Raw genomic sequence first — 26724 nt, 5'->3', positions numbered from 1 at the left:
AACATTAAGAAGAAGAATTTGCGTTGTGCAACAGCAACACCAGGAACTGTATTTTTATCTATGTGCCAGTGCTGTCAAAGCTAAATTCTAAATGTTGTTTTCTATTTTTCCAAAAGGTTAATGTTTCTCGCATCTAAAGTATATGTAATAGTTTAGAATGAACAAGTTCGTGGATAATTTAAAAGTGGATCTTCGAAATTGCATTAGTTGCATTGTGAAAATATGCGCGCCAACGTCCGCGGAGTAATTTTTTTTGTAAACAGTGAGCCGTACCGCACGATAGTTTGCACTTTGATATTTGTTTGCTGGTTACGATCGTGAAATAATATAGACTGCGTTCGTTGAACAAATATAAATACATCCCCATCACATCTCTGTTGATCATATTTCCTCTTGTATCGTGTTTTTTTTTTGTGGAATCATGGAGACCACTAGTGCTTTCATGACGAGGACAATGTTTGGGGCTGCCGTCATAGGCATTCTTGGAGCCGCTGGACTGTTTATCATAGAGCAGCTCTATAGCGAAAAACGAAGAATGCTATTAGGTATGTACCGCAAGTATACAAGTTTGTTAATCCAGGTCAAAGTCCATAAAAACCAGTTTATGATTTTGTCATCGTAGATGTCAATGATGACCGTCGACATCCTTTCGATTTTTTTAAAGAAGGACTTTTTACGAAGATTGATCATACTTACTATCTTCTCTCTTTCTTTCTTTCTTCGACCATGTCCGATCCTAATAGGATCATATGGGCCTCCACAGAGTAGAGGTTTGTATTAACAGATTTTTGTTTTTTACGAGAAATGGATGTCAGCCACTTGCTCAACCTATTAGGTCCATACCCTGACAGACACAAATTGAAAAACAATTTGTGTACTTGCCAGACCCAGGATTCGAACCTGGGACCCACGGCGTTATAGTCCAACGCTTAAGCCGCGCGGCCACCGTGGGTGTCAACTTACTATCTAGAAATAAGAATAAATATTACAACTCAACAATTGTTTGTATCAGTGATCATACGAAGAATGCATAGGCCAGTGGTCTCCAAAGTGGTACGCCAAAAAATAAGTTATGTTGACATGAAAAAAATAAGAAATTATTCGAAGAATAGCAATTATCAACTTCTTGCATTGGTTAAACATATTCTTACAAATATAGACATGATATCGTCACTGTTCTGGCAGAAAACACTAATTCAAAAAAATGATATATTGAGTTAGTTATACCAAAATGTTCCTTATTTCAAACTTTACCGTCTGGAAACCTTCTTAATAAAGAAACAGTCTTTATTTTAAAGTCATTCTTTTTACGATTACTTAATAAACTCACATGATAGACCATTTCAAACATTTTAATAACTTCAAAGTCAAATTACTCAAAACTAGTATTTTCCAGTTAGTGTGTTCTGCCAGAACAGAGACGATATTATATTAAGTAGTCAGGTAGAAATAAATTAAATTTCTAATCAGACCTTTGTATCGCAGAGCATCAAACCAGAATTTTCAGATATACAACAAATATACAGTTTAATTTATTGTTCACATTAAATTGTAATGAGAAAGATAAATATGTACGAGGGTGGGTCAATAATTCCTTAGAAAAAAGCATTAAAACAGTTTTTATTTTTGTATTTTTTTTTTATTTCTCAACATAATCTCCTTGGAGCTCAATACACTTGGTTAGACGTTTCTCAATTTTTTTTAAACCGTCAGAAAAATAAGTTTTCGGAAGGTCCTCAAAATAAGCATTTGTCCGATCGATGACTTCTTCATTTGAAAAAAAAACGTTGTCCACTTAGCCATTTTTTTAAGTTTGGGAAAAGCAAAAAGTCACTGGGGGCTAAATCTGGCGAATACGGTGGGTGGTCGACCAATTCGAACTTCAATTCTTCAATTTTAGCCATTGATCGTAAACATGTGTGAACACGGGCATTGTCCTGATGAAAGAGGATTTTTTTCCTGTTTAAATGAGGCCGTTTTTCTTCAATTTTGTTTTTTAACTGGTCCAGTAAAGATGCATAATAATCCCCTGTTATTGTTTTTCCTTTTTCCAAATAGTCAACGAAAATAATTTCACGTGCATCCCAAAATACAGTAGCCATAACCTTACCAGCTGATTTTACGGTTTTCGCCTTCTTTGGACATGGTTTGCCTTCGCAATCCACTGCTTTGATTGTTCTTTCGTCTCGGGAGTATAGTGGTGTATCCATGTTTCATCTACAGTCACAAAGCGACGAAAAAATTCATCCGGATTGCGTTGCATGAGCGACAACAGGGCTTTAGAGGCCACCACCCTATTGCGTTTATTGTCGACTGTGAGCAAACGCGGCACCCATCTTGCAGAAATATTTTTCATGCCCAATTTGTCATGTAAAATAGAAATGACGCTACCTTTTGAGATCCCTGTAACCTCAATTATCTCACTCAACTTTAATCTTCGGTCACTTAACACCATATCGTGGATTTTATTGATCATTTCTGGTGTAGTCACCTCTACAGGACGTCCTGAGCGTGGTTCATCCTTTGTTGATGTACGACCACGTTTAAATTCATTTAACCGGTTATAAATAGTTGCAAGTGAAGGAGCAGATATGCCGTGAACTAAATCCAACTCATTTTTTATTTCCTTTGCTGTTAACTCTTTTATATTAAAATGTTTAATAACAGCTCTAAACTCAATTTTCTCCATTTTCCATTTTTCCATTTTCCACAAGCAATTTTTTTTTTAAAATGTACGAGAAACACACAACAACCCGACCAATCTGATTGAAACTTCGCAGCATACTGAATCGGTAGTGCCGCTGCATGAAAACAAACCGCTTACAGTACTAGTCGCGCCACCTGTCGGCTTTTCTAAGGACTTATTGACCCACCCTCGTATGTAAGCAGTATTTTAAAATAAATAATGTGTATCTAAGGAAGTAAGTACCTACTTAAAGGTGTTTTGTTTGAATATTATATAACGACATTAATGTCTATTTCCCCTTTACGCTATTCGATGTAGATTTCTAGTCAAATAAATGGCAATTAATATACCTAGTAGGTATAGGTAAAGATTTACGTCCTACATATTCTACCTATCATGTGCACATTTTTTTTTCATATGCTTAGGGGTACACAATCAAAAAAGTTTCGAAACCATTGGCATAGGCAATATTTTTGGCTGGTCTAGATTTATCATAGAGTCAAGTTCCAATGGAAGTAACTTTACTGATGTTGCTATTTTACCGGGTATAAGTGCTGCATGAAAGATTATTAACTCGGAACTTTTAAATAATGAGGGAACTTGAATTAAATGATAACGTCCGTTCCAGAATTTTACACGGATGTCCAAAGCCAACTTTTACATGCTGTTGGCAATGGTGATAGAAAAAATAGAACAAAAAACACTCAATTCAGTGAAGCGATACCGCCCAACGTAAAGTTAGTTATCTTAATTTTGTTTTTTATTCCTAGTAATTACTGTCATCATGGCCCCCACAAAGGGGGGGCTGACAGGGCTTTAGCCTGGGGGCCCGGGCTCAGGAAGGGCCCGGCGTAGCGAGTCGACCAGATAAGTGATATAAACACACATCACAAATTCTCTCTAATAGTAATAAAAAAAGTCGCCTGCAGCGCTATTTTTCTTCGATAATGTTATTATTTAAAATTATGTGGTTGTACGACACAATTTTCAATTGTGTATCGATACTCGACAACTCCATAATTCAATTGGATGTATTAAAATATACAACAATACACTAAATATTAACATTAATTTTACCGTGTACACCATTTGAAAAACGCTACTGTAGAGCGTCACACTGCCATTATCTATAGTGATAGGTAGGGGGGCCCACCAAAAATCCTAGCCTGGGGGCCCGCTTCAGGGTGTGGGGGCCATGACTGTCATGTCGTACTTTTGGGCCAAAACTGTGTATGCATCATTCCTTTTTAATTTATTTGTATAATCTCTGGGTTATATCCCATAAGACACCACTATGCATCCTATAGTCATCTATAATATTATTATTATTATTATTAATTATTACTTAGTTAGTTCTGATGAAATCGCATTTCGTAAATAATAATCCGACTATCCAATCTGATCAACTATTATTGTAGATTTAGAGTATAGACTAAAATAAATATCGTAAATTCAATAGACAATTGCTGAAATGTCGAACAGAAATCCATGGGCGATGAATCTACATGCGCTAGCGCTTTCATCATGAAAAACGGCCTTTTTGAAACTGGTTTGAGGCAGGTAATATGCAGACTACCCATTTACTGTGGTGCATTTATCTAGTGAACAAAAAAAAATCCCGAATGACAGAGCTAAACGGAGAATAATAATGACAACAAAATGATATGTTAAAACCGAAACCAATTAGGAGGATGACCAAAGCGACTTAAATGCGTCTAGTTCTCTCGAATTGTTATTTCCGTAAAACGATTTTCAGTTTTACCCATTTACATAAATAAACAGATATGTAAATGTTTGACAACGTTTAGTGGATTTATTAAATGTGTGGGAATAGGATAATAAAGTTTCAGTTTGATTTGAATTAGATTAACATAAATTGTCACGATATGAGTGTTGAGGTCGTGGTTCAACATTTAATATTTTTTATTCGCAAGACAGCTGTTAAAAATCTATTCCAATAAAATTACAATCGTCTCTTACTACACGTAAAAGATGCCATATAAAGATTAGCATGGTTTTCCCAGTGCTATGGTGGCAACTGGTTCGTTTCCACTATTTAGCGAGTCGTTTATTTAAGGTCATGTAAATTGTCACGAACACAATTAATTTTTGTCTTTACACCAGCAAGGCTATTTCAACTGGTTAACAAGGTGCCATGTTTCCGTTATTTTTTTTGATCCAAAATAAAATGGATAGCACTCGCAGACATTCCGTATACAAGGCGATTATCTACAATAATAGTGATAAGTTGGGCTAAGACAAACAGCACTGCATCTCACTTGATTCCAAATGCATCCGATTAGAATGACGTATTTAAACTATGTTGTGGGATATTTGACGACACCTGTCAGCTCACGGTAAATTTTCAATATCACTGCATCCAATTTTCAATATCTAATTGTCGTATCTCGCTCTAAAACAGTTAGTATGGTCATGAGCGGCCATTTTAAAAATCATCACGCCTGACGGTTTACATCCCAGGATAATTAACTGTCTGAATACAATACAGCTTAATATCACTTTTTATAGGAGGCAAATGTTGAAGTTTTCAATCGAATGGGGAAGTACTGAGAAGTTCTACGTAGTATCAAAACCAGGAAACTACAGTACCTCGGTCACATTATGAGAGGACAAAAGTACAGCATTCCCCAACTTGTCATTCAAGGAAAGATCAACGGTAAGCGTAGCAGAGGACGGCGCCGCATTTCGTGGCTTAAGAACCTCCGTGATTGTGAACTGTTCCGGGTAACAGATGACAAATCTAAGATCGCCTTGATGGTGGCTGGCCTCCGCTATGGGATGACACAATAAGAAGAAGATAGCAGGCATAACTTCGAAAAAATACCCATATATGGCGCTGCCCATTGACTAGACATTGCAAGCACTATGTATACGAATTCGGTTTTAACTCTATGTTGACTCCGAAATTAATATCTCTCACAGATCTCTCGCAGATCTCTCACAGCCAGTCAGTTTAGTCTGATTAGCTCTGACGCTTTTGATTATACAGGTCCTCTATCTTGATAAGTGTGGCATCTAGTTTTCAAATGTGATAGGTACCTACCTGAACTGAACTAATCCTTTAGCAAGTTCATCTGGTTATTTGTTCGAGCGAGTCATCTTATCTTGTTAATCTATTTTCGTGCACAGTTTCAAGCATTCTCTGTTATTGTTGATTAATCTATGTGAACTCAGAATAAATACGAAAACCGGAAGTGTTTCTATCTTATAACTAAAACATACTATAACTGGCAACCAGCGTGGGCCTTAAGTGTTTCTAAGTTATAAATAAATAAAAACCATCCTATAAGTTTTTATTGATTTTGAAGTTAAATGATATGTTAGAATAGCTGGTGTTGGTGATTTCGAAACGCATTCAGTATGAGCATCCCGCAAGGATTTCTTTATACTCCAAGACATCTTTGTACAGCCGTCAACCGGTCCCAATACCAGCTTTTCTGTTATCCGTCTCATTTCTTGGACATGAAAAATATATCTAGACACAACTTTTCTTTTGGTCTGGTTTTCATTTAAACAAATAGAGGAAGTTTTTCTTATAGCTCAAATAGAGTGTGAATACCTTTCACAGATAATTTTTTAGTTAAAAAACATTGAATCATATTCAAAACAATACAGTATACAGGTATACATTGCGACACCGGCAAGTGCAAATTCATTATATCACGATGGATTTTTAATAATATTGTTTTTGTCAAAAGTTTGTTAAGATCATAGGATAGGCTTTTAGCATACGTACATAATTTTAGATATTTCGAAAGACAATCGGAGCCTTTCATTGGTCGGCCTATTTATATTTGGCTGTGTGCAACCGATGAGTTGATGGTGACTCAAAACTGAAATTAATCTCTGTACGATTTTCGTTTGTAAGGTGTCCCCATGAGCGCAGTCAATAAATTTAAACCTCATTGGTTAAGATACTTCCATATTTAGGATTCAATATGCTCCACCTGGAGCAGATATAATTTAAAAAAATATTCTTCACATATTATATTATTTATTTTGATATATTAAAATTATGTATCCAATACAGTTTGTTACCACTGCACATTACATTGGACCAGCTTAATTGCGTAATAGGTCCAAATTGATTCAGACCTCAGTCAGTGATGGTTGTCTGACATTAAGAGTGTGAAATTTTGTTTCATTTATTCAAAACAGGCTTACCAATTTAAACGTTTGAATTCAAAGTTTTTCTAACCGTTTTATATTTTTTTCCACACGTCTTGCTTTACAAATAAAATTAGTGCGTTTGTTATTTGGGGGTATTTTAAAAATGGGCCAAGGATTCACGCGTTTACCTCTAGAAAATGAAGGTTAGTTTTTGTTTGTATTTATCAGTGTTAAATAAATTATTCCAGCTGATGTAGCGTTTAAAGAAACCACTGATTTTTTATCATCTGCAGCATTAGCAATTTAATTTTGTCTTATTGTTTACATAACAGAATTAGACAAATAATTTAGCATCTTAAAAAAATGCTGTGAATGAAAACTTTGTTTTATGTATTGAAATATTATGAGGAATTCTTCATTTTAAAAAGATTGGTAGGTAGTACTATAATGAAGCAATGTTGTTTGGTATTTCCCTATTGATGGCAACAAGTGTGTCATATATATTTAAATTAGGCAATAATTCACATTGGTTTTAAACATTTTACATTATTTCAATTTTATGTGTTTCTTCACCAAAATTATGTAAGAACATAAGCCAACGGGGATTGCTTAAATGAAAGTTAACATGCTTAATTGTTTTGTAATAATTAGAACAAAATATATATTATTATAAAGGAATATTACGAGTTATTCCTCAATAGACAAAAACGAAAATCCTTCAATATGGGTCAAAGACTCTCAACCTTTTTTAATAGGGTGAAGAAAATAATTTAAAAAATGATAATATATATTATATTTGCACAATGCAAATAGACTGTTTTAACTGAGTGCCGACAATATTGAAAAAGATGTACGTCACATTGGAAATGCATGGTTTTCACAAATGAATGACAACTGTCAATAATTAATGGTAGATTTTCACTATGGAAAAAAATAGTTGTATGCTTTATACAATAATTATTATTGATGTGGGGATATTAAAACGATAATTTCTACACTAATGTCTGTCATACTTCATAATATGACAGATCTAAAATTTTATGACGTCTCTCATAATGGCGTGACCATAGTGACATTAGCCACGACTATGGATTGTTTTGGTTGAATTTCGTCCTTTTTCTATATGACAGTTGTCAAAATCAAGTTATATTTAAAAAATGTGAACGCTACTTTTATTTGGTATTATTTAGTTTTATGTGAAAACGATTTTTGAAATGTTTGAATATTTTTTGTTGATGTGAAGTTACACCGCAATATGCGATTAATTCCCACCCCAAAAAAAAATACATTTGCATTATAAATAATCATAATATGAAAATATTATTTTCTCTCATTTTACGATTTTTTTAATGTGGATTAAGTATGAATCATCATATTTTTATTACAACGTTTTTATTAGCTCGTATTCTTATTTGTCCGGTACAAATCTTGCAATCGATTTTTAAATAACTTCCCGACTAGCTAGACATTTGAAACTTTTAGAATATATCAGAACACGATGCCAATGCATTTTTTAAATACTTTTAGCCATCTTTAAGTATAATTGATTTCATTTTTAGTTAATTCTGTTTTGTATGAAAAGTTATTTCGATACCATTATTGGTTGCTACGGGGTCCTAGCAACTAAATTATTAAATAATATATACGTGCGTTACTATGGAAATCAATATGGAATGACATTTCATTATTCAGTATTTCTATCAAGTACAATTTTTTTTGATTGTTTAAGCTAGTCAAGTCAAGTTTATATGATTCAACAGAAAATTTAAAAACGTTGTATATAAAAAGTTCTTTTTATCTTGTAATTATTCACTACAACAATTTTGTATCGGGTTTTTTTCTACTTTTAAATTTGCAAACATTGTATTTGGTTTCACTTTACTAGTCTCTGTTTGTTTACTGACTACTTACTACGCTACACATTTTATAGTTTCTTGAAGACTGATTATTAATGTGTTTATTTTTTTCCACCGGAAATTAATGGTATTTCTTCATGTACCTACTTTTTTTAAATGTTATGTTTATTGTTGTTATTTGAGGCGTCTAATTACAAAAAGCGACAAGTCCACAATTCGATATTTGCGGGAAACAACGTTTTTATGTTTCAAGCTTCAATTATTTGTTTTAACGTGAGATTATTTTTTCCATTGTATTCTATGTCGAAATTAGAACCAAACGGCAATTTGTTTCAGCCGATAAACTCTTAAATGTAATAAATATAGGCAAAATAAAATTGGACGTAGCGCTACTTGAACCTCACTTTTTAATTTATCCTCATAAGGCACATATTTCCGTGGCACCGTCATGAGTTTACCGGATACTACAGCATGGGAGACGCCATTTCCAACATTGAACGTTCCCTTATTGGCTGACTTAAACATGCGCGAAATCAACCAAGCTTTAAATAATATGAAACACGGACTTGGTGCTTTTTGTAATAAATCGAGACTTAAAATATTTTTTTTCATTGGGTTTTGTTGCGTTTTGGAATTTATAGATCAATACATATTTTTACGCTTTTTGGAATTAGACGCCTCATTTCACACATACAGCCGAATTTTTTGATTTTCAATCGATGAGTTTAATTGAGTGTCTATATCTGCGCATCTATCGAGGGTAGTTTATCATATTTATGTATTGTGGTACCTATTATAATTGTTACAATAAGTTATCCATCTAAACTGTCAAAACTGTCTATCTCGCTTTAAAAGTTAACATTGCCAAGAGAGGTGCTGCTTAAACATGGCAGTTTTTGCCAGTTTAGATGGTTAACTTATTGTAACAATTAACCGCCTCAATACATAAATATGATAAACTACCTCGATAACCGGCGATAGCAGCCTTTTGTAATGAATAGATGTGCTGAGGCTGTGGTAACATTTCAAATCCATGACATTTCGAAGAACTTCGGGATTGGGCTATATGAAACTGCTGTATGCGAGTGTCACACATACTTACGCATACACTAATTTTACACGGAATATATATTTTTTAAATAATATATCCAGGTTACTATTTAGTATTAATTAGTGATATTCCCAGGCGTTTGAGGCCCATAGATTGGGAATCCATGAATACTTAAGTAGTTAAATTTCAAACAAACAAGGACATGAATAAAAATTGTTTTTTTTTTGTTGTTTTAATTGATGTTACCTTTTTCAATGAAAAAAATATTTACATGCTTATATCTTTTCAACATACCTTTTCAAGAAAAATATAGCAAATTGATACATGTAATAATTATCAGTTTACAGGATTATAATTCTTATAGGATGTAATTTATATGAATGGTTTAACTAATATTCCATGGAAGGTCAATGCTAGTACGTTTTAAGAAACTGGTATCACATTTACTTCCATTAAAAAAACAGGTTTTAGTAATTACACTAATAAATTTAAAAAATATCAAACTACCTATAGTAAAATGAATAACGACCATGAACTAACTACCAATAAACACAATTCCTTCTTTACAAATATCTAAATTATCTACTGATCACACAATATATCAGAAAATAATATGGTTTTCTTCTTACCAAAAGAAGAAGATATTGGTAGTGCACGGTTAATCTACATAAAATCTGATATTTAATAAGTAAATAATACATGATATTGTCGGTGTTTTGTAAAAAGGGCGAATTAACCAATATGCTACTTTACAGGAGGAGGATTTTTAACTTTTGACATTTATTTGTTTTTTACCTGTAGATGATTATAAATATCTAACAAGTTTATAATAAAGCTTAGAAAGAATACTGTCATTATAATAGGTATTATTATATAATATTTTAAAAGGCCTAATATGTCACATTTGCTTTTTATTTCGTAATTTTAATTAATTTAATTTTAGTCGATTATCGTTTTTAAGTACTTTCCTGTGGAGATAAAAATTCGCCGTTTTTACACAACAAAGCTAGTGGGGTACATATTGTATTTTCATTAAAATCTCGATTTCGCCAAAATGGTTGATTCGCCCTTTTTACAAAACACCGACGATATTATTATGATGTAATATGGCTACTTAATGCCGCTGACGCCCGGATGAGCTTTTATATTATTTTTTACGAAAACAGTTTATTACATGTAGACAATTACCTTTATTAAATACCTTTTTCTGTCGGCGCAGATGCTTTTCGATCCAATAATTGTTAATTTAAAATTGGAAATTTTCATACATTTCCATGCATCATTATCACATACTAAGATTATAATATTAGGTTGGGGTAGGTTAGGTTAGGTTGGGTTTGGTCTAAAAAGAAAGTTAAAAAACCTCATGTGGGCATCTGCGGCACATTTACTGTAATATTATGTAGTGTCATATGAATAGATGTTGGAATATATTATTCTGTCCATAATAATCAGATAATTTCACTGTGTGTAGACTTTCGTTAATTACATTCCTACACTTGTAAACTGAGTTGGTCATAACTCAAGTTTCATACACGTTAAAATTGTCTATTTGACACAAACATTTTGACCATTTTCATATTATGCAGAAATCAATAATTTGTTTGGACAAACGTTTTGTTAACTTAAACATTAAAATATCGTCATTGCACTTTCAAATCCGGCTATATGTTTTTTGGAATATTATACAGGAGAGGAATTACGGTATATATTCTCTCTTATTAACTTATTTTATAACTAAAATGTTAAGAGTGCATAGTATTATACCCGTTTACGTGTGCATGGATTTTCTGCTGACAGTGCGTATTATTGCGGCTATAGATATAAGAGAATGCTTTCTCATTCGCACTTATGGTTCGCTTATTAGTTTATGTTTCATAATGACGAAGGTTATGCACATGCAATCCAGGATCTCTGATAAAAACTTGTATTAGTATATAGATTCATGCGTCTTGCCTTCGGACGTGACAATTAGTTTAGTAACTTCAAATTTGGTTGTAATAATATAGTGTTTTGAAAATGTCCGACGCTTTTTATTTGTTAATATTTCACTGCTTACAAATTGTTCCATATCACAAATAATCACCTGCACCAGTGGCGCCCATGTTAATTTATCCTGGATTAGAGAATCACATATCGTTTGCCGTAAAGGTACATACATTTACATATGGTCTCCAAATATAGACGCCGAACCCGTGTGAGGTTATTGTGGTCTGTATGTTTGTTTTGCTTTACCGTAGAGTTGATACCTATCTCTTATTCTTATTAATAACTCATCTTCTGTATTAATAAAAATAATTACTTAATATTGCTTAATATATGCCCTAATCAAGGGTAGGAGAAAAATAAAATATCTCCCGCGGACCAACAGACCTGGCCCTCCAGGTTGGGGGTTGGGCAGAGGGTTAACCACTCTCTCCCGTGAAATCACCAAAGGTTACTAATACTACACAATGCCTCGGACATATGGCAACTGCTTCTAGACGACCCGGACCGAAAAATGGACTACGAATAGGATTTTGGAACGTACTCAGCCTATACCGAGCTGGCGCAGCTCAAAACCTAGTGGAAGAACTGTCAAAATATAAGGTCCAAATTACCGCCATCCAGGAAACCCGTTGGCCGGATAGCGGAGAACTTATAGTCGGACAGCATGTTATCTACTACAGCGGAAACACAGAGGGGAAACATGTTTTCGGAACAGGTTTTGTGGTCGCCAGAGAAGTAGCAGATGCTATACTTTCTTTTGAACCCGTAAACGAGCGCATATGTGTGCTCAGAATCAAAGGAAGGTGGTTTAATATATCACTTGTGAATGTACATGCCCCGACAGAGACTACAGAAGAGGCCGAAAAGGATAATTTCTATGATCTCCTTGAAGCGACTTTTGACAGGCTACCGGGACATGATATCAAATGTGTGCTAGGAGACTTCAATGCGAAAATAGGGAAGGAAGCTGTATTCAGACCCTTTATTGGAAAAGAGAGCCTACATGATCATTCTAACGAAAATGGTAAAAAAGTGGCTCTCTTCTGCAGCGCCAAAAACTTAATCGCCCGAAGTACCACTTTCCCTCGTAAAAATATACATAAAGTGACTTGGAATTCAAGGGACAGGAAGACCTTTAACCAGATTGACCATTTTCTAATTGATAGACGACACCATAAAGCTATTGAAAACATTCGAAGCTACAGAGGCGCTGACTGGCGCTGAGATAGCTACAGAAAAGAGTTAAAAAACCAAGTCGTAAAACTCACCGAAGGAGAAGCCTGGAGTATCGATGAGAGGTGGAAGAGACTAAAAGAAGGAATGGTAAAAGCTGCGGAAGTCTCGATAGGACTGGCACCCAAGAAAGTAAAGTGCCCTTGGTACGACGACACTTGCCGACAAATGGTGGAGAAGAGAAGAGTAGAAAGAGCGCTCTATCTGCAAAATACGCAGAGCGAAGAAGCACAGAAACGATATAGCGAGACGTGCAAAAATGTCCGAAAGCATCTGAGAAAGTGCAAACGAAGCTTCATCAAAAGTAATTTTGAGCAGATGGAAGAAGAAGCAAAACGAAATAAAACTCGATCATTCTTCTCGAAAGTGAGCTTTGAAAAAAGAGGCTTTCAACCTAGCACGCTACAAATCAAAGATCAACAGGGTCAGATAGTGGCAAACAAAGAGCAAGTGCTAAACATATGGAAGTCCCATTTTGAAAACTTACTTCAACGCTCTGTACCAGATGAACCTTTGGAATCGCCAGAAATCGCGACAGCAGAACCTCTTATACCGCCACCAAATAAGGCAGAGTTGATGGAAGCACTGAGTTATTTAAAGAATAACAAATCGGCAGGAAACGATAATATTCTATCGGAGCTTCTCAAGCATGGAGGAGAAACCTTTCTTAGTGCCATGCTTGAGCTACTGCAACAAATATGGGAGGAAGAAAAGATCCCTGAAGAATGGAAAGAATCACTGGTCTGTCCTATCTTCAAGAAAGGGGACAAACTCAACTGTGCAAACTACCGTGGCATCTCTCTTCTTCCTACTGCATACAAAGTTCTGTCGAACATTATTCTCGAAAGAATTCTACCATATGCCGAAAACATTCTTGGTGACTACCAATGCGGCTTTAGACGAAACCGCAGTACTACCGATCAAATCTTTACACTGCGCCAAATCTTTGAAAAGAAATGGGAATACGCCCAAGATGTACATTGTCTCTTTGTAGATTTTAAAACCGCATATGACTCTATTGATAGAGAAGCTCTCTGGAATATATTGAAAGAATTTGAAATACCGTCAAAACTTATAAATATAATAAAAGTATGCATGGACGGATCCAGAAGTAGAATTCATATGCAAGGTAGTATATCAGAATCGTTTGAGGTGACAGCAGGACTAAAACAAGGCGACTCCTTATCACCAATGCTGTTCAACTTAGCTTTAGAGAAAGCCGTTAGAGAAGCTCTGAAAGCAGAAGGTGGAGTTACCCTGAATGGGTCCCATAAAATATTGGGCTACGCAGATGATTTGGTGGTGCTCGGAGAATCTGAAGAAGAAGTCAGAGATATTTTCACTCCTCTGGAGGACACAGCGAAAAGGTTGAACCTACGAGTAAATGTGGGAAAGACCAAGTATTTGAAAATGACAAGACGCATTGAACCCTCTGGAAACATTGGAATAAGAAACTCCTCGTTCGAGAGAACCTCTCTCTTCAAGTACTTGGGCTCCAACATTACCTCTAAAAATGAAATGTCTCTAGAGCTCTCTGACCGACTGAGAAGTGGAAATGCAGCGTACTTCGCGCTGAGTCGTCTGTTCAGGTCCAAAATGCTGTCCATCAAAACGAAATTCCGGGTGTATAACGTGGTCATCAAGCCAATCGTCATGTATGGATGTGAAACGTGGGGTTTAACAGAAAAACAAGAAAAGGCGCTCCAAGTGTTTGAAAACAGAATCCTCCGGAGAATACTTGGACCCGTCAATGAGAACCACCGGTGGCGCATCCGCACAAACGCTGAGCTCTTCGACCGATACCAACCTAGAATCACTAATATTCTGAGGTCAAGAAGGCTCAGATGGGCGGGCCACGTTGTACGATCTGAAAGATCTAGAACTCTCTATAGGATTTACAAAGGCACACCAGCTGGCACTCGACCTCTTGGCCGCCCTCGACGGAGATGGGCGGACAACATTCAAAGGGATGCGGAAAGGCTGGGGATAGTCAACTGGGAAGAGAGAGCGCTGGACAGAGATTCCTGGAGAAACGTTGTGCAGTCGGCCATGGACCTGAACGGCCCCTAGCGCCAGTTTAATAATAATAATAATAATATTATAATTATTTTTATTAACAATAGCTACGCGCCACTGCACCCACTTTGGACAAGTAGACAATAATATTATTGTAGGTTAAGCAAATGGCTAAAACTTATTTCTCGTAAGAACATGTTAATACAACCTTCACTCTGTGGAGGCTCATTTCATGATCCTTTTAGGATCGAACATGGTGATGGAAGTATGTGAGGTATTATTGATTGAGAAAGGAAAAATGTATTTATTGTATTTTATTTTTTATTTTTAAGCCCAGGACTTGGCTCGGTTGGACCGTCAGGTTGCCTCCATGAGAGAGGAACTTCAAGCACTCAGAGAATTACAAAATCAAAGGTGCGTTTTTAATTGATGAAAAGTTTTCCTACGTCATACCCTAAAAACTGTATGTTCTGTGCAGCCGATAAACAACTATGAATTTAGAAATAAAGCACAGAGTTTACTTTGTTTACCACAGGTTTACTGTATAAATTTTGAAAGTCATGGTTAAATGACAAGGCCAGGCAATTTTGAAAAATAACCAGTGGTAACGTTAACCAAATTATGTCTAGAACTGGTTAGTAATTATGCATAGTGATCAGTAGTGGTCAATTTTATTAAATGATTATTATACTATTAATTACTACATATGTTGACCATTTCGAACACGGAATTTGTTCGACTTATTTTGTTCGACTTATACCTTAACCTAAGCATTGACATTATAATGCAAATGTAGCTATAGCTGTCTGTGAATGAATATACTGTCAATTAATGTTCATAGATAGGCTGCCAAATACACTAACTATCATTATTTTGAATATTTTGATAACAAATCAAAAAAATTTGTACCTATGTCGTTCGTAATCTCAAAATGTCAAAATAGGTTGCCAAAAGGGACAAAAGTTCATAGCTGTCATTTTTAGATGTACCAATGTACTTATAGAATACAGTAGACTCCCGATTATCCATTCTAATGGTGGGGAGAGGCCGCACGGTTAAACGAAAAACACGGATAATACAAACTATGTTTTCTTTTTCTTTTTAAAATACTACATAATATTATACATTTGTAAAGCATACAATTATTTTAACATGTTTAATACTCGTTGTTTATTAAGAAAACCTGTGATTTTGGTTTGTTTGCAGGAATCTTTTAATGATTTTCTAATATCAGTTTGTATTTTCCTAAGACCTATTATATCGTTGAATACGTGTGCACGGATAATCCGCAAACCAGATAATCCGCATACGGATAATCGGGAGTTTACTGTATTACAGTCGAACTTGGTTATTACGAGGAAGATGGGACCGACTGAATTTTCTCATTATAAGCGTTACTCGTTATATCAGAGAATAGGTATTTTTAAATGAGCGGTGGTCACATAACACAAAAAGTCGCAATTCAAACAAAAATACACAATTAGAATTTTTCCCCGAAACAAGCATGGCATTTATAAACTACGAATTAAGAAGTTGTTTATTGTAATGAACGCTGGTAGGTACCTACCGACTTCACAAACTTTGGATTTTTTACATGGAATTTCAACCATATGCGTGGATACTTTTTCAATATTATCGGCGTAAACAACCAATTAGGTAGGTACTTAGACCCGTAACTAGTGTCATAAATGTAATCCGACCCCGGCGGCATCCTGTCCAGTCGGATTTTATTGCTTAAGCCTCAATTACATTGAGCTTATTTATGAGCTGTTTATTGGCGAATTTAAAAGCGGGCGATTCAGCTACTGCGATTTGATGATTACACACAAAACTTTCCATTCGCTGAGAAGCCACAAGCCAACGACTATTTTGACGGAACGTAGTTCGTTTTTTTTCCAACTGCACAGACGCAGTAGGCCCACATGCCGGCGTGTAGCGTGTAAAGTTGACCAGCTTTCAACTTTTCTCGGTAGAGTGTTTTCAACCTGCTTATTAGCTTATTCGATGATTACACTTGGCGACTTTACAGGCAGATTGTAAATTCGCCAATAAACAGCTCGTAAAGAAGCTCAATGTCATTGAGGCTTTAGGGTCGAAATGTTTTTAAACAATCGACACATTAACAGTTTTAAGAAAAAAAATTACGATATTTTAGCTTGGTATATCCGATAAGGAGCTTGTTATAAAAGTAAATAAATGTATAGAGAAAATCATAAACTAAAGTGTCAACGAATGTTTCCTCGTTACATCCGAGATCTCGCTATATCCATGATCGTAATAACCGAGCTCGACTGTATAATTCTTTCAATGGTAATCATTTTTACCACACAACGTTGAAGAATGAATCACCATCAAGTATTGTAATACAAAAATTTCATAAGACTCCCTTTAGTTATATTCCAAAATCTTTGATATGGGTGTTATATTTTTACAAGTAACGTAATCGAATATTGAATACACTTTCCAGTACACTTCAGCTACAAAAATATGGCATTAAACACATCAACTCATTTGCGGTGGAATTATCAATGCAAATTTTATTGATATTTCTTTTCCCCAACAGAACACTAAGAAAGCAGCGTCATGCGAACAATCACGCGAAACGGCCACCGCATTCGAAGCCATCGAAGAAGTCCTCTCCAGAAGGCACGCCCGGTATCGGGAAGGCTCAATCCGTCACCTCGTACACTTCAGACACTGATTTCACAGAATACAACTCGGTGGCCGGAACGGACTATGACGTTTCCAGCGAGGAGTTCTACGACATGAGCACTGACTCTGATGGCGGGGGAAGTGTAGCGTCTGAAAGAAGTCGGAAATCGGAGAATGGACATCGGAGGAATGGTGCCAGCAAAAAGGATGAATCAGATCTGGTAGAGGTAATTATACCAATATTATATTATTTCTATTAAAAGTAACAAACACTTAATATGTTAATCATATATTGTTATCTATCATACCTACTTGCTTCCACAATTATTATATTTATTCGGTTTCGTCCTACTTCTTATTTTCAATTGGATATACACCGAAACACCTAATTCTATCATAATGAATTGATTTTGCCTAGTCACTTCTCTTAGGTAGATATGATATTTCTTGCTAATAGCAGTCTCCGGATATGCATAATCTCCTTAGCCATCGGAACAACATAAACATAGACCCTCCAAACTAACCCGCCCCGCACGACACTCGATCTTAATCGAGCGTATCACGAGGCCCTACGTTTGGTGTGAATCATCAGCAGTTGTTTATGCATGGGAATGTCTCAGGAGCAGATATCCAAGACTGGGGGTCGTCACGCTCTCAAGTGAGCTTTGACTGAGTTTAATGAAAGATGTAATTTAATAAAAAGTGCCATGGGAGATAAAGGCACGGAGACTGAATGAATGTAATGATATATAAGATACAAAAAAAAGCTAAAACAATTTGGACAAACAAAACTATGTGAAGAGATCTTTACATCCGCAATAAGACGCTGCAATTTTTTTAAATGCAATATAATTGGTTATACGTACTAATAATACTCCTCCAAGTCCAGGACTCCTTCATTTTTGGAATTTGAGTGGAGAGGGACCAGACCGTAAGGAGACACAGATGAATAAAACATTGTATCATGTAATATCATGTAAAACACAGAGGTTAAAAGAAATCATACGCATGGACATGTTTATTTATTTAAAAATTAAACAGGAGACACAAACTCCCAGAATTAATTACGATTTTGTTTTATAGGTATTTTTGAACTGGTTCTGATTATTTTAAAGTTTCCGATGGGGAATTTGGGCATTAATTTTACGGTGTAAAAGCTTAATTTTGTGTGTCCCGGTTGCATTGGAGCATGGCCTAATTGTGATGCGGTCTTTGGGCACTTTCGTCCCTGGTACATTACTTTCTTCGCGATTTACGAAGGAGAAGTTTCCAAAATAAACCCGTCTCATCTGCGTTGTATGCTAATTGTACGCGGCGGACCATAGACTAATATACTATATCGGCAGACTACTGAATTTGACAATCGAATAGCGGCGAATTATAGAAGTTGATTTTGTGCTTTCAACTAATAAAAATAACGGCGGATTATAGTAGTCGTCGGATAATCGAGCGGCCGATTACTGAGAGTGTGCTGTAGTACCTAATTAATATTATGTAATTTCTTTTATAGATTTTTACCAAAACTGATGCATTATTACATGGCGGAGTTGATGAAGATGTAAGAACAGCATTCAAAGTTCTTGGAGAGCTCCTGGAACCCGCCAGTAGACCAGACGCTGAAGTTGCAGAAATTCTTTGGAGATTAGGGCAGTGCTGCCAACGCATGTCAAATGTTTTTGAGAAAAATGGAGATATCGACGGAAAAAAAGAAAGCATATTTGAAGGTATTGTGTATATCTTCTCCTTCTTCTTGTGCGTCCTCTTTCGAAGGCTGGCAAACAAATTGTAGAACACCTCCCTATCCTGGAGTAGTAGTATCAGATCACCAACATTTTAGATATTAAGCCACTTATAGAGGTTACATAGCTAACAGAATCATTCCCCGCTACCTTTTCCCATTCATGTGTCATTGTATAAAATATGGAATTATGCAGGTTTTCTGCGTCTGATATAGCTATATGCGGCTTTGATTTTAGGGGTTTTGCAAAATACATAATTGTTATTTTCAGTTTTTTATATTATTATATCACTGGGCATCTATGAGACTGTAAAAGGTAGTGAAAATGGTACACTATCATAATAGATTCTTGGGTTTCCAACGCGTGTACTTCTTCCTTCTTTCCTCAACGTTTCGGGCTCGTAGCAAAGGCCATTATCAAGAGATATATGATGAAGTGAAGGGAAGATATCTCGGTTTTAAAATACGATGATTCGCTGAGCTCTTGTCATCAATGTCGAAATCAAACCAAATTTTTGAGCAGGGTGATGGTGAGATCACGCATGTAAGTAACGATTGGTATGGGTAGGTTTTCGGCAGACTTTGTGTCCTAGAGAACCATCCAATTTTCTAATAACTTCCACGTCAAGAAATGGTAGAGCTCCATTTTGTTTAATCTCCATTGTAAATTGGCATTCTTAGAGCGACGTTTGCATCCATACACCTACACTACACTTCATCATATCTTGATAATGGCCTCTGCAACGAGCCTGAAACATCATATTACAATAAAAAACCAACCGTGAAAGTCTCAAACATTATAAAATGGTACACCCCTTATATGTGTATGACCTGCACACTTCTCTAGTGTTTATACTTGTCTTCATAAGTCTGTAGGTTGATCGATTTGCTTATTGGCGTTGTTAATCAAGTCTTCCGATTATTAAAATGAATATTAATCTCGTATTTAAGGTATAAAATACTGCCAAGAAGCTGTGGCGAAGAACCCATTAAATGCCAACACCCACAAATGGTATGCCATCCTCGTTGGACTGCGCAGCGATTTTGTAGGTAAGAAACATTGTTTTTCCAAGATTGTGTTATTAATGAAGAAAATGTTCTTATTCTAGACGGAGAGTCAATATAATATGAATGTGAAGCTAAAAGAATGGTTCCTAAGACTAGTAATTTTGGGTCATCCATAAATGACATCAGATTATAAGGGTAATTATTAAATGTTCAAATTTTGTTAAACTCAAACCTGAATTTGTTATGCATGTATTATTTGAGGCGTAGAGTTACAAAACCCGCTCTGGGCGATTTTTCAAAAAAAATAGTTTTGAATGTACGCAGAAGCTCTTTCGTAAGATCTATCTTCTGTTCTAGGCGAGAGTTTTAAATTCCTCTCTGTTTCTTCAAAAAATCAAAATAGATATCGAGGTGACCCACTCTGAAAATAAATTTGTTCTGGTAAAACCCTCTCTGCATAACCGGCCAATCAGACGCCGCGATTTAAATAATGACTCTTCACAAATGCTTTAATCTCCGTACAAACCGTCAACATGATATGTGAGGAAGGTCGTAATTTTGCTGCGACTATTTTACTATTTTTTATTTTTAATAATGAATGTTTCCATAGTTAGTGTGACGGAATCTCAACTAGAACAATCAAGGAAGCGTTTGAGAAATCCAGCTGCGTGGAAATATAACCTGTTACACCAAGAAACGTATTTAAAAATTGACTGTATTTTGCTGTATTGTTATGAATAATCCAGTGGTATCTCATATTATTTTGTAGTTTCACATGTTTTTTTTTGTTGTCTTGATGTTGAGATTCTACAATTCTGTGTATATCTGGGACGTCTCACAAAGAGATTTCTCTACACATTCTTTTTTTACAAAAACTGGATGTTAGCCATTTGCTCTGGGTCACACATTGGAAAAAATAACATGTGAATTTGCCCGACCAGGAATTCGGACTCATGACCCATGATTTGATAAATCAACACTTTTTTACCACTCGGCCATCGCAAACACTGCCTAATATTTTTTAATTAAATTTTGATAACTCCTTATACCATCTATAAATTTAATCAGGTTATTATATTCATTACCTTGATTTGCGTTAAATGGTTGCTATTATTGGTGGGATTTAAAAACCTTCAGATGCATATTTGTTATGGGTAATATAACGTAATTGCTAAAGCTTTAGATGGATTTCAATTTAAACCCCATTCATTCTAAGACGTTTTCAATGTAATATGTTTTTCAAATTTTTGTATAATAGAATATAAATAATCCAGCACTTTGGAAGTCTGATACGTCTGTAATTCGGTACCGAGTGTTTTTTTTTTTTTTTTTCCCCCGTAAATTACGAGACTGTTTTTAAACAGGGTTTGGGTTGGGTTATATGATTAAACAATCATCCTTGAGATTCTTTTAGTAAACAGCAGAAAAAATTATGAGTTACGTTGTTACGAGTTACCCGTAGTAACCAAGAGTAAATACATATTAACTTAAATAAAAGTACAAATATGTACACATTTTCATGTGTTTTATGTAGTACAGGATTAGTGAGATTTTAGAGTATTTACCTACTGAAATTTCTTTTTGCAGCGACCAAAGATAAAGTACTTGATGGAGCACTCTTCAAACATCATGTGGAAGAAGCGCTGAGACTTAATCCTGATGATGCGTCTCTTTATCATCTTTTGGGCAGATTTAAATTTGAGGTACTTACCAAATATTTTTTTTTTTTGGGTTTACAATCCTGTACGTATCCTTGGTCATTGGTGGATGGTCTTAATAACATCCACTTCTCTTAGTATTTTTTTCTGAGGAGAGTCTTAGTCACTCAAAAGATGACAACATTTTAAGGTGGTCACGATCCTCAGCCATGAGGGAACGACCAAGAAGAGAATCAATATATTATATTGCATAAAAAAATAATTATGTAATGTAATTTTTGTTTTGTCTTATTAAATGTTTATTTTTTTAATGCAGATTGCTAGCCTCTCGTGGATAGAAAAGAAAGTAGCTTCCACACTGTTTGGCGAAATTCCCCAGACCGACTTCGATGAAGCCTTGCAGGACTTCCACAAGGCCGAAGAATTGTCTCACTGGGAATGGAAAGAAAACAGGTAACCTGGACTACATCATTGGTCATTTTACCACTATTTTATCTTTCTATCTTATCTGAAACCTTGGTCCTCTAAAATTATGAAGATAAGACTTTGAATTGGCATTGTCTTACGAAATAGACTTAATTACATAAAGGGAGGTTTGTATTGAGAAAGCTGCATCTCTTGTCCAATCCATATTATTCATCAAAGATTGAGAAAAGATGGCAATCTAACAAGACCATTAATTTAAGAAACATTTGAGAACCTTTCAGTCATTGATTGAATTTTAAAGGAAATGTGATTCACTACCAAATAAATTGCTCTTAGAAATAAGATTATAAAGTGTCACTTTTTGACGTGGATTATTTTATTGATGTTCACTTATTATCTGCTCACTCCTTCATTTATCATCATTGTAAGTTGATACCCCAATCATATTAAATCAGTCATCGGTCGCTTCATCTAGCCCGTATTTCTCGTCTGCGCTTTTTTTTTTAATTACCTATTTTTAATATAACTTGGGTTAGAGTGGTTGCTAGCAAAAGATGTGTATTCGTATCACAAGATTTTTTTTAATAAGTGTAAACGCCAGTTGAATTAATTAATTATCTTGATTTTAGGTTACTGCTGGCGAAGTGTTATATTAATAAAAAAGAATACTCCGAAGCAGTGAAATGGCTTGATACCACCATCCAATCCAAGAGTGTCACATCTGATGTAAGTATCACCATCATTTATGGCAATACAACCGTTGGTGGGTTTTGGTCTCCTTCAAAAACTTCCTTTGTCCTGGATAATCCAATGCCGACACTCCAGTTGCTTGGACCGAGTATTCTTCAATCTCCAGTGGCACAGTTCTCGGGGGGTGCGTACATAGCCTGCTTTGCTGGTGTATCCTCCGGCATTGTATGCACGTGCCTGATCCAGCGCAGTCTACATTTTCTTATGCCACGTTATAATTTTCGCCCCCATAAAATGTGTACAGCCATTATACCTTGACCTCCAAATGCCACTTTCTTAAACAGCTCCAAAGATTCTTCTCAAAAATACTTAAAAAAATATCCATATGTCTGTAAGTATCACACTATAAATGCTTATACAGAAGATATTGAAAAAATCTTCAATGAATGATTTCTGTTTCGAAATGACAAGATTTTGAAAAAAAGCGAAATTTTCAATCAACGGAGGGGGGATTCCTTTGTACCTATCCTATAGGCCTATCTACGTTTATTGTGCAAAATTTGCGATTACATGGGCCTTTTCAATCGTGTTGACACCTAACTTTTGCATGGGACCAGGTTCGGAGACGTCTTTTTCTAGGGACCCATTCCAGTCAGTCCAGTTCCTGCAACTCTTCATTAGTTAAGGGTTCGCTGTGTGATTTTAGCAAAGTCGTAATATCATCTACATCAGTGGTCTCCAAACTCAATAAGCATGTGAGCTACTTTCAGAAATTGAAATTGTCTGGTGAGCTACTTATACATATTCCTTCTTTATGATTTTTTATCATCGTCTTTTATCGTACCTATCATACATAATATTATTATATTACTTAAAATAATAATAGGAACATATCTTGAAATCCTGAAAGTGTGAGTAAAAGTAAAAATAATTAATGAAAAAAATGGCATTCACTTTCCTCCGTAGTTCCCACCGTAATACATCACTGACTGCTTCTATATTTTACTCTGTCTGTATGCACAAATCGTTATGCCACAACGCAACTTGTTAAGCATTTTATTGAAACTTAGTTGGAGAAATATTTCATTTCGGAGTCCAACAATAAAATTAGAGAAGCAAATTTATAAATAAGATAAAATGTCCTACGCGAGCTACCAGTAGCTCGCGAGCGACGGTTTGGCGATCACTGATCTACATCAACACCTTCGATGCCTCCAGATATAGCTATAAGACTACATAACCTCTTCGATGATATTTTGATTATCATTTTCATAATTGCAGTGAACTTCAACAATTTCACTGAACAACATTTTCCAAACACTCTTCATACACGACTGGGTGACTTAATTCCACGCTTCGTCGATGTTTCTAATAGTTTTCATAATATTAAATTGTGTTCACCAAACCCGCATGGCATCTCTATCACATATCATATCCATCAGTTTCTTCAATGAGTTGAGAGAAGAAGAGTTAGACGATTCTTGGATACTTCTCTAGGGTTCTATCTTCTCCTCTAGGGTTACCTGTACTGCATATTTAGAATTACTATATCTTGCATTTAACATAATAATAAATGTTGTATACATATTATGTATTGAGTGTCGTAATTGCTATACAAATTAAATCCACAATACCTAATACAAGACTTAGAGAGACTGATTAGGTCCACTGAGTATTTTGCCTAATTTTGTTCAATTTTTTCAGGATCGAGTAGCAGAGATTGAAGCCCAGACATTGCTAAAGAAATATGACTCTTATAGATTGCAGTAGTTAAAAAATGTAAAAGAATCTTCCTTACAATTTAATAAAAACGAAAGTAGCCTTTTTTCTATGATAATTATATTCGTAAACGGAGTGCTAATAACTTTTTTATAATACATAATGTTATTTCTGTAGTTATTGTACATATAGATTGAGCATTTTTTTTTTAAATCAACTATGTTCACTTTTTCATAAGATATTGAGGATAAAAATCTTATTATGTAGTATATTATTGTAGGCATTTCATTATATGAACAAAATATAGATTATTTATTCTTAATTGATAACATTTATTATACCGGATTTATCAATGACATGCTTGTGTAGTTTATTTATCATTAAATTTGACTATTTGTTTAATGATATTATTTTAATCTAAAATACATTTCGCACTGTGAGTGTAAAACCAAGGCATCTGCAAAAGACATATTTTGGATATATTAGGGTTTGAAGTCTTCGTTTTGTTAGAAGAAATAGAGTTTCTAAAAAAAAACAATAATATTTGGTTTATATCTACATTAAATTGCATGTTCTTTCAGTTACTTCAATTTTACATTATCAAGTTCACGACTTTTGCAGTTGTTTTGCATTTAATCTCGAAATTGAAAATTTTGAGAGATGCCTTGGTTTTACACTCACGGTGCATTTGACGGCACGAATACCGGGACATGTTAAAAAAAATATCACACGCAGTTATTCGTTGTTAATTATTTTTAAATCTTGTTTTGAGGTGGTTCATAAAAAATGCTCGTTCTTAATGAAATTCTTAGTGGCTGCCTATTAGTTAACTATTGCGTTAGATAGAAGTTAGGTTTCGAACAAGTGTTCATTCTAATATTAATTTCAGTTGGGCAGTCATCAGGACAATGTGTTGGTAGTAGTGAAAATTCATATGTCTAATTCACGCATGGCGTGTTTTAAAATTTATTGTTCCCATTAGTATTCCCATTCTCAGTCTAAGGGTTACTTGGTGTATAAATAAGTAACTGGGCAGTAATGGAATGTGAAAATAGTCATACAAATATTGTATTAGTAGTTAAATGTTATGGACTGAGGTGTTTGGGGGGACTTAATGTTATTATATGTAAAACAATCAAACTGAAACAACATTTAATCCGCATTTATTTTATAAATCTGTTTATATTTTTTAATGAGAATTATTATTTGACGTTTTTTATTGTCAAATGCACACAAGTACAGTAAAACCTCGTTAATACAAATTCCACAGGACGGAAAATCGAAAAAAAATTCAAATTACGAAATAAGAAAATTTTGAATTTTTTTTTTTGATTTTCATTTATTTCGTTTACGATCGTAGATGTGCCTACTAAATTTCTGATACAATTCTTTCAAATTAAAATGTGTGCAAATACCATGTGTTGAGTTATTTTTCCAATTTGTCAACACAATTGTTTGGCATTGGTTCTCTAGTAAAACTATGTGAAAATCCAATAAACAATCAACCATTAAATACCTATAGCCCTGAAACGTGTGAGTTATTGTTTTTCCTTTGGGCGGAGTGCAGTTGTGTCTCCGATGACATCCGCTGTGTCTCTTAATGGGTCATAAAATGTCTGGATTATTTTTATTACCTTCATAAAATAAGTAATTTATGATGTTTTAAGAAAAGTCTGTCACAATTTTCAATGACTGGCTCATGAAATAGTGTACCCACTTTATTACGATTTATTGAATATTTTTATATGCCAGGACTATGAAATCATTTCGAATTACGAAATTCGAATTAAAGGTATAGTTTTATATGAAAATAATGTTCAACAGACTTTTTTTTCACGAAAATTCGAATTATCCGTTTTCTTATTAACAAG

The 26724-nt window shown here is 34.9% G+C and overlaps 1 protein-coding gene across 2 annotated transcripts; it reads left to right on the top strand.

Annotated features, from left to right (window-relative positions):
• Window positions 1–25050, top strand: LOC147065081 (regulator of microtubule dynamics protein 1-like). 2 transcript variants are annotated; one of them, XM_085956277.1, is made up of 9 exons: window positions 1–545; window positions 15295–15376; window positions 17526–17841; window positions 19125–19338; window positions 20304–20402; window positions 21948–22063; window positions 22335–22471; window positions 23074–23170; window positions 24839–25050. In XM_085956277.1, the coding sequence occupies exons 1-9, from the start codon at window positions 422–424 to the stop codon at window positions 24902–24904; spliced, it is 1251 nt and encodes a 416-aa protein (XP_085812403.1). In that variant the 5' UTR covers window positions 1–421; the 3' UTR covers window positions 24905–25050. The 2 variants fall into 2 exon arrangements, with proteins under 2 accessions (XP_085812403.1, XP_085812404.1); XM_085956278.1 differs by lacking the exon at window positions 1–545 and adding an exon at window positions 6794–7020.
• Window positions 25051–26724: the final 1674 nt, after the last annotated feature.

Source organism: Rhyacophila brunnea, unplaced genomic scaffold (assembly GCF_057557595.1).
Source record: "Rhyacophila brunnea isolate RB1 unplaced genomic scaffold, BYU_Rbru_1.0 scaffold_6, whole genome shotgun sequence".
Lineage (NCBI taxonomy): Eukaryota > Metazoa > Arthropoda > Insecta > Trichoptera > Rhyacophilidae > Rhyacophila > Rhyacophila brunnea.
The sequence above is the reverse complement of the archived record's forward strand: the minus strand, read 5'-3'. Positions and strand labels throughout refer to the sequence as shown.

Excerpts from the sequence above, each read along its gene's own strand:
- LOC147065081 (XM_085956277.1), top strand. The coding sequence starts at position 422 with ATGGAGACCACTAGTGCTTTCATGACGAGGACAATGTTTGGGGCTGCC. Across the intron at positions 546-15,294 it reads AAAACGAAGAATGCTATTAG|CCCAGGACTTGGCTCGGTTG; the intron begins GTATGTACCGCA and ends TTTATTTTTAAG. Across the intron at positions 23,171-24,838 it reads CCAAGAGTGTCACATCTGAT|GATCGAGTAGCAGAGATTGA; the intron begins GTAAGTATCACC and ends CAATTTTTTCAG.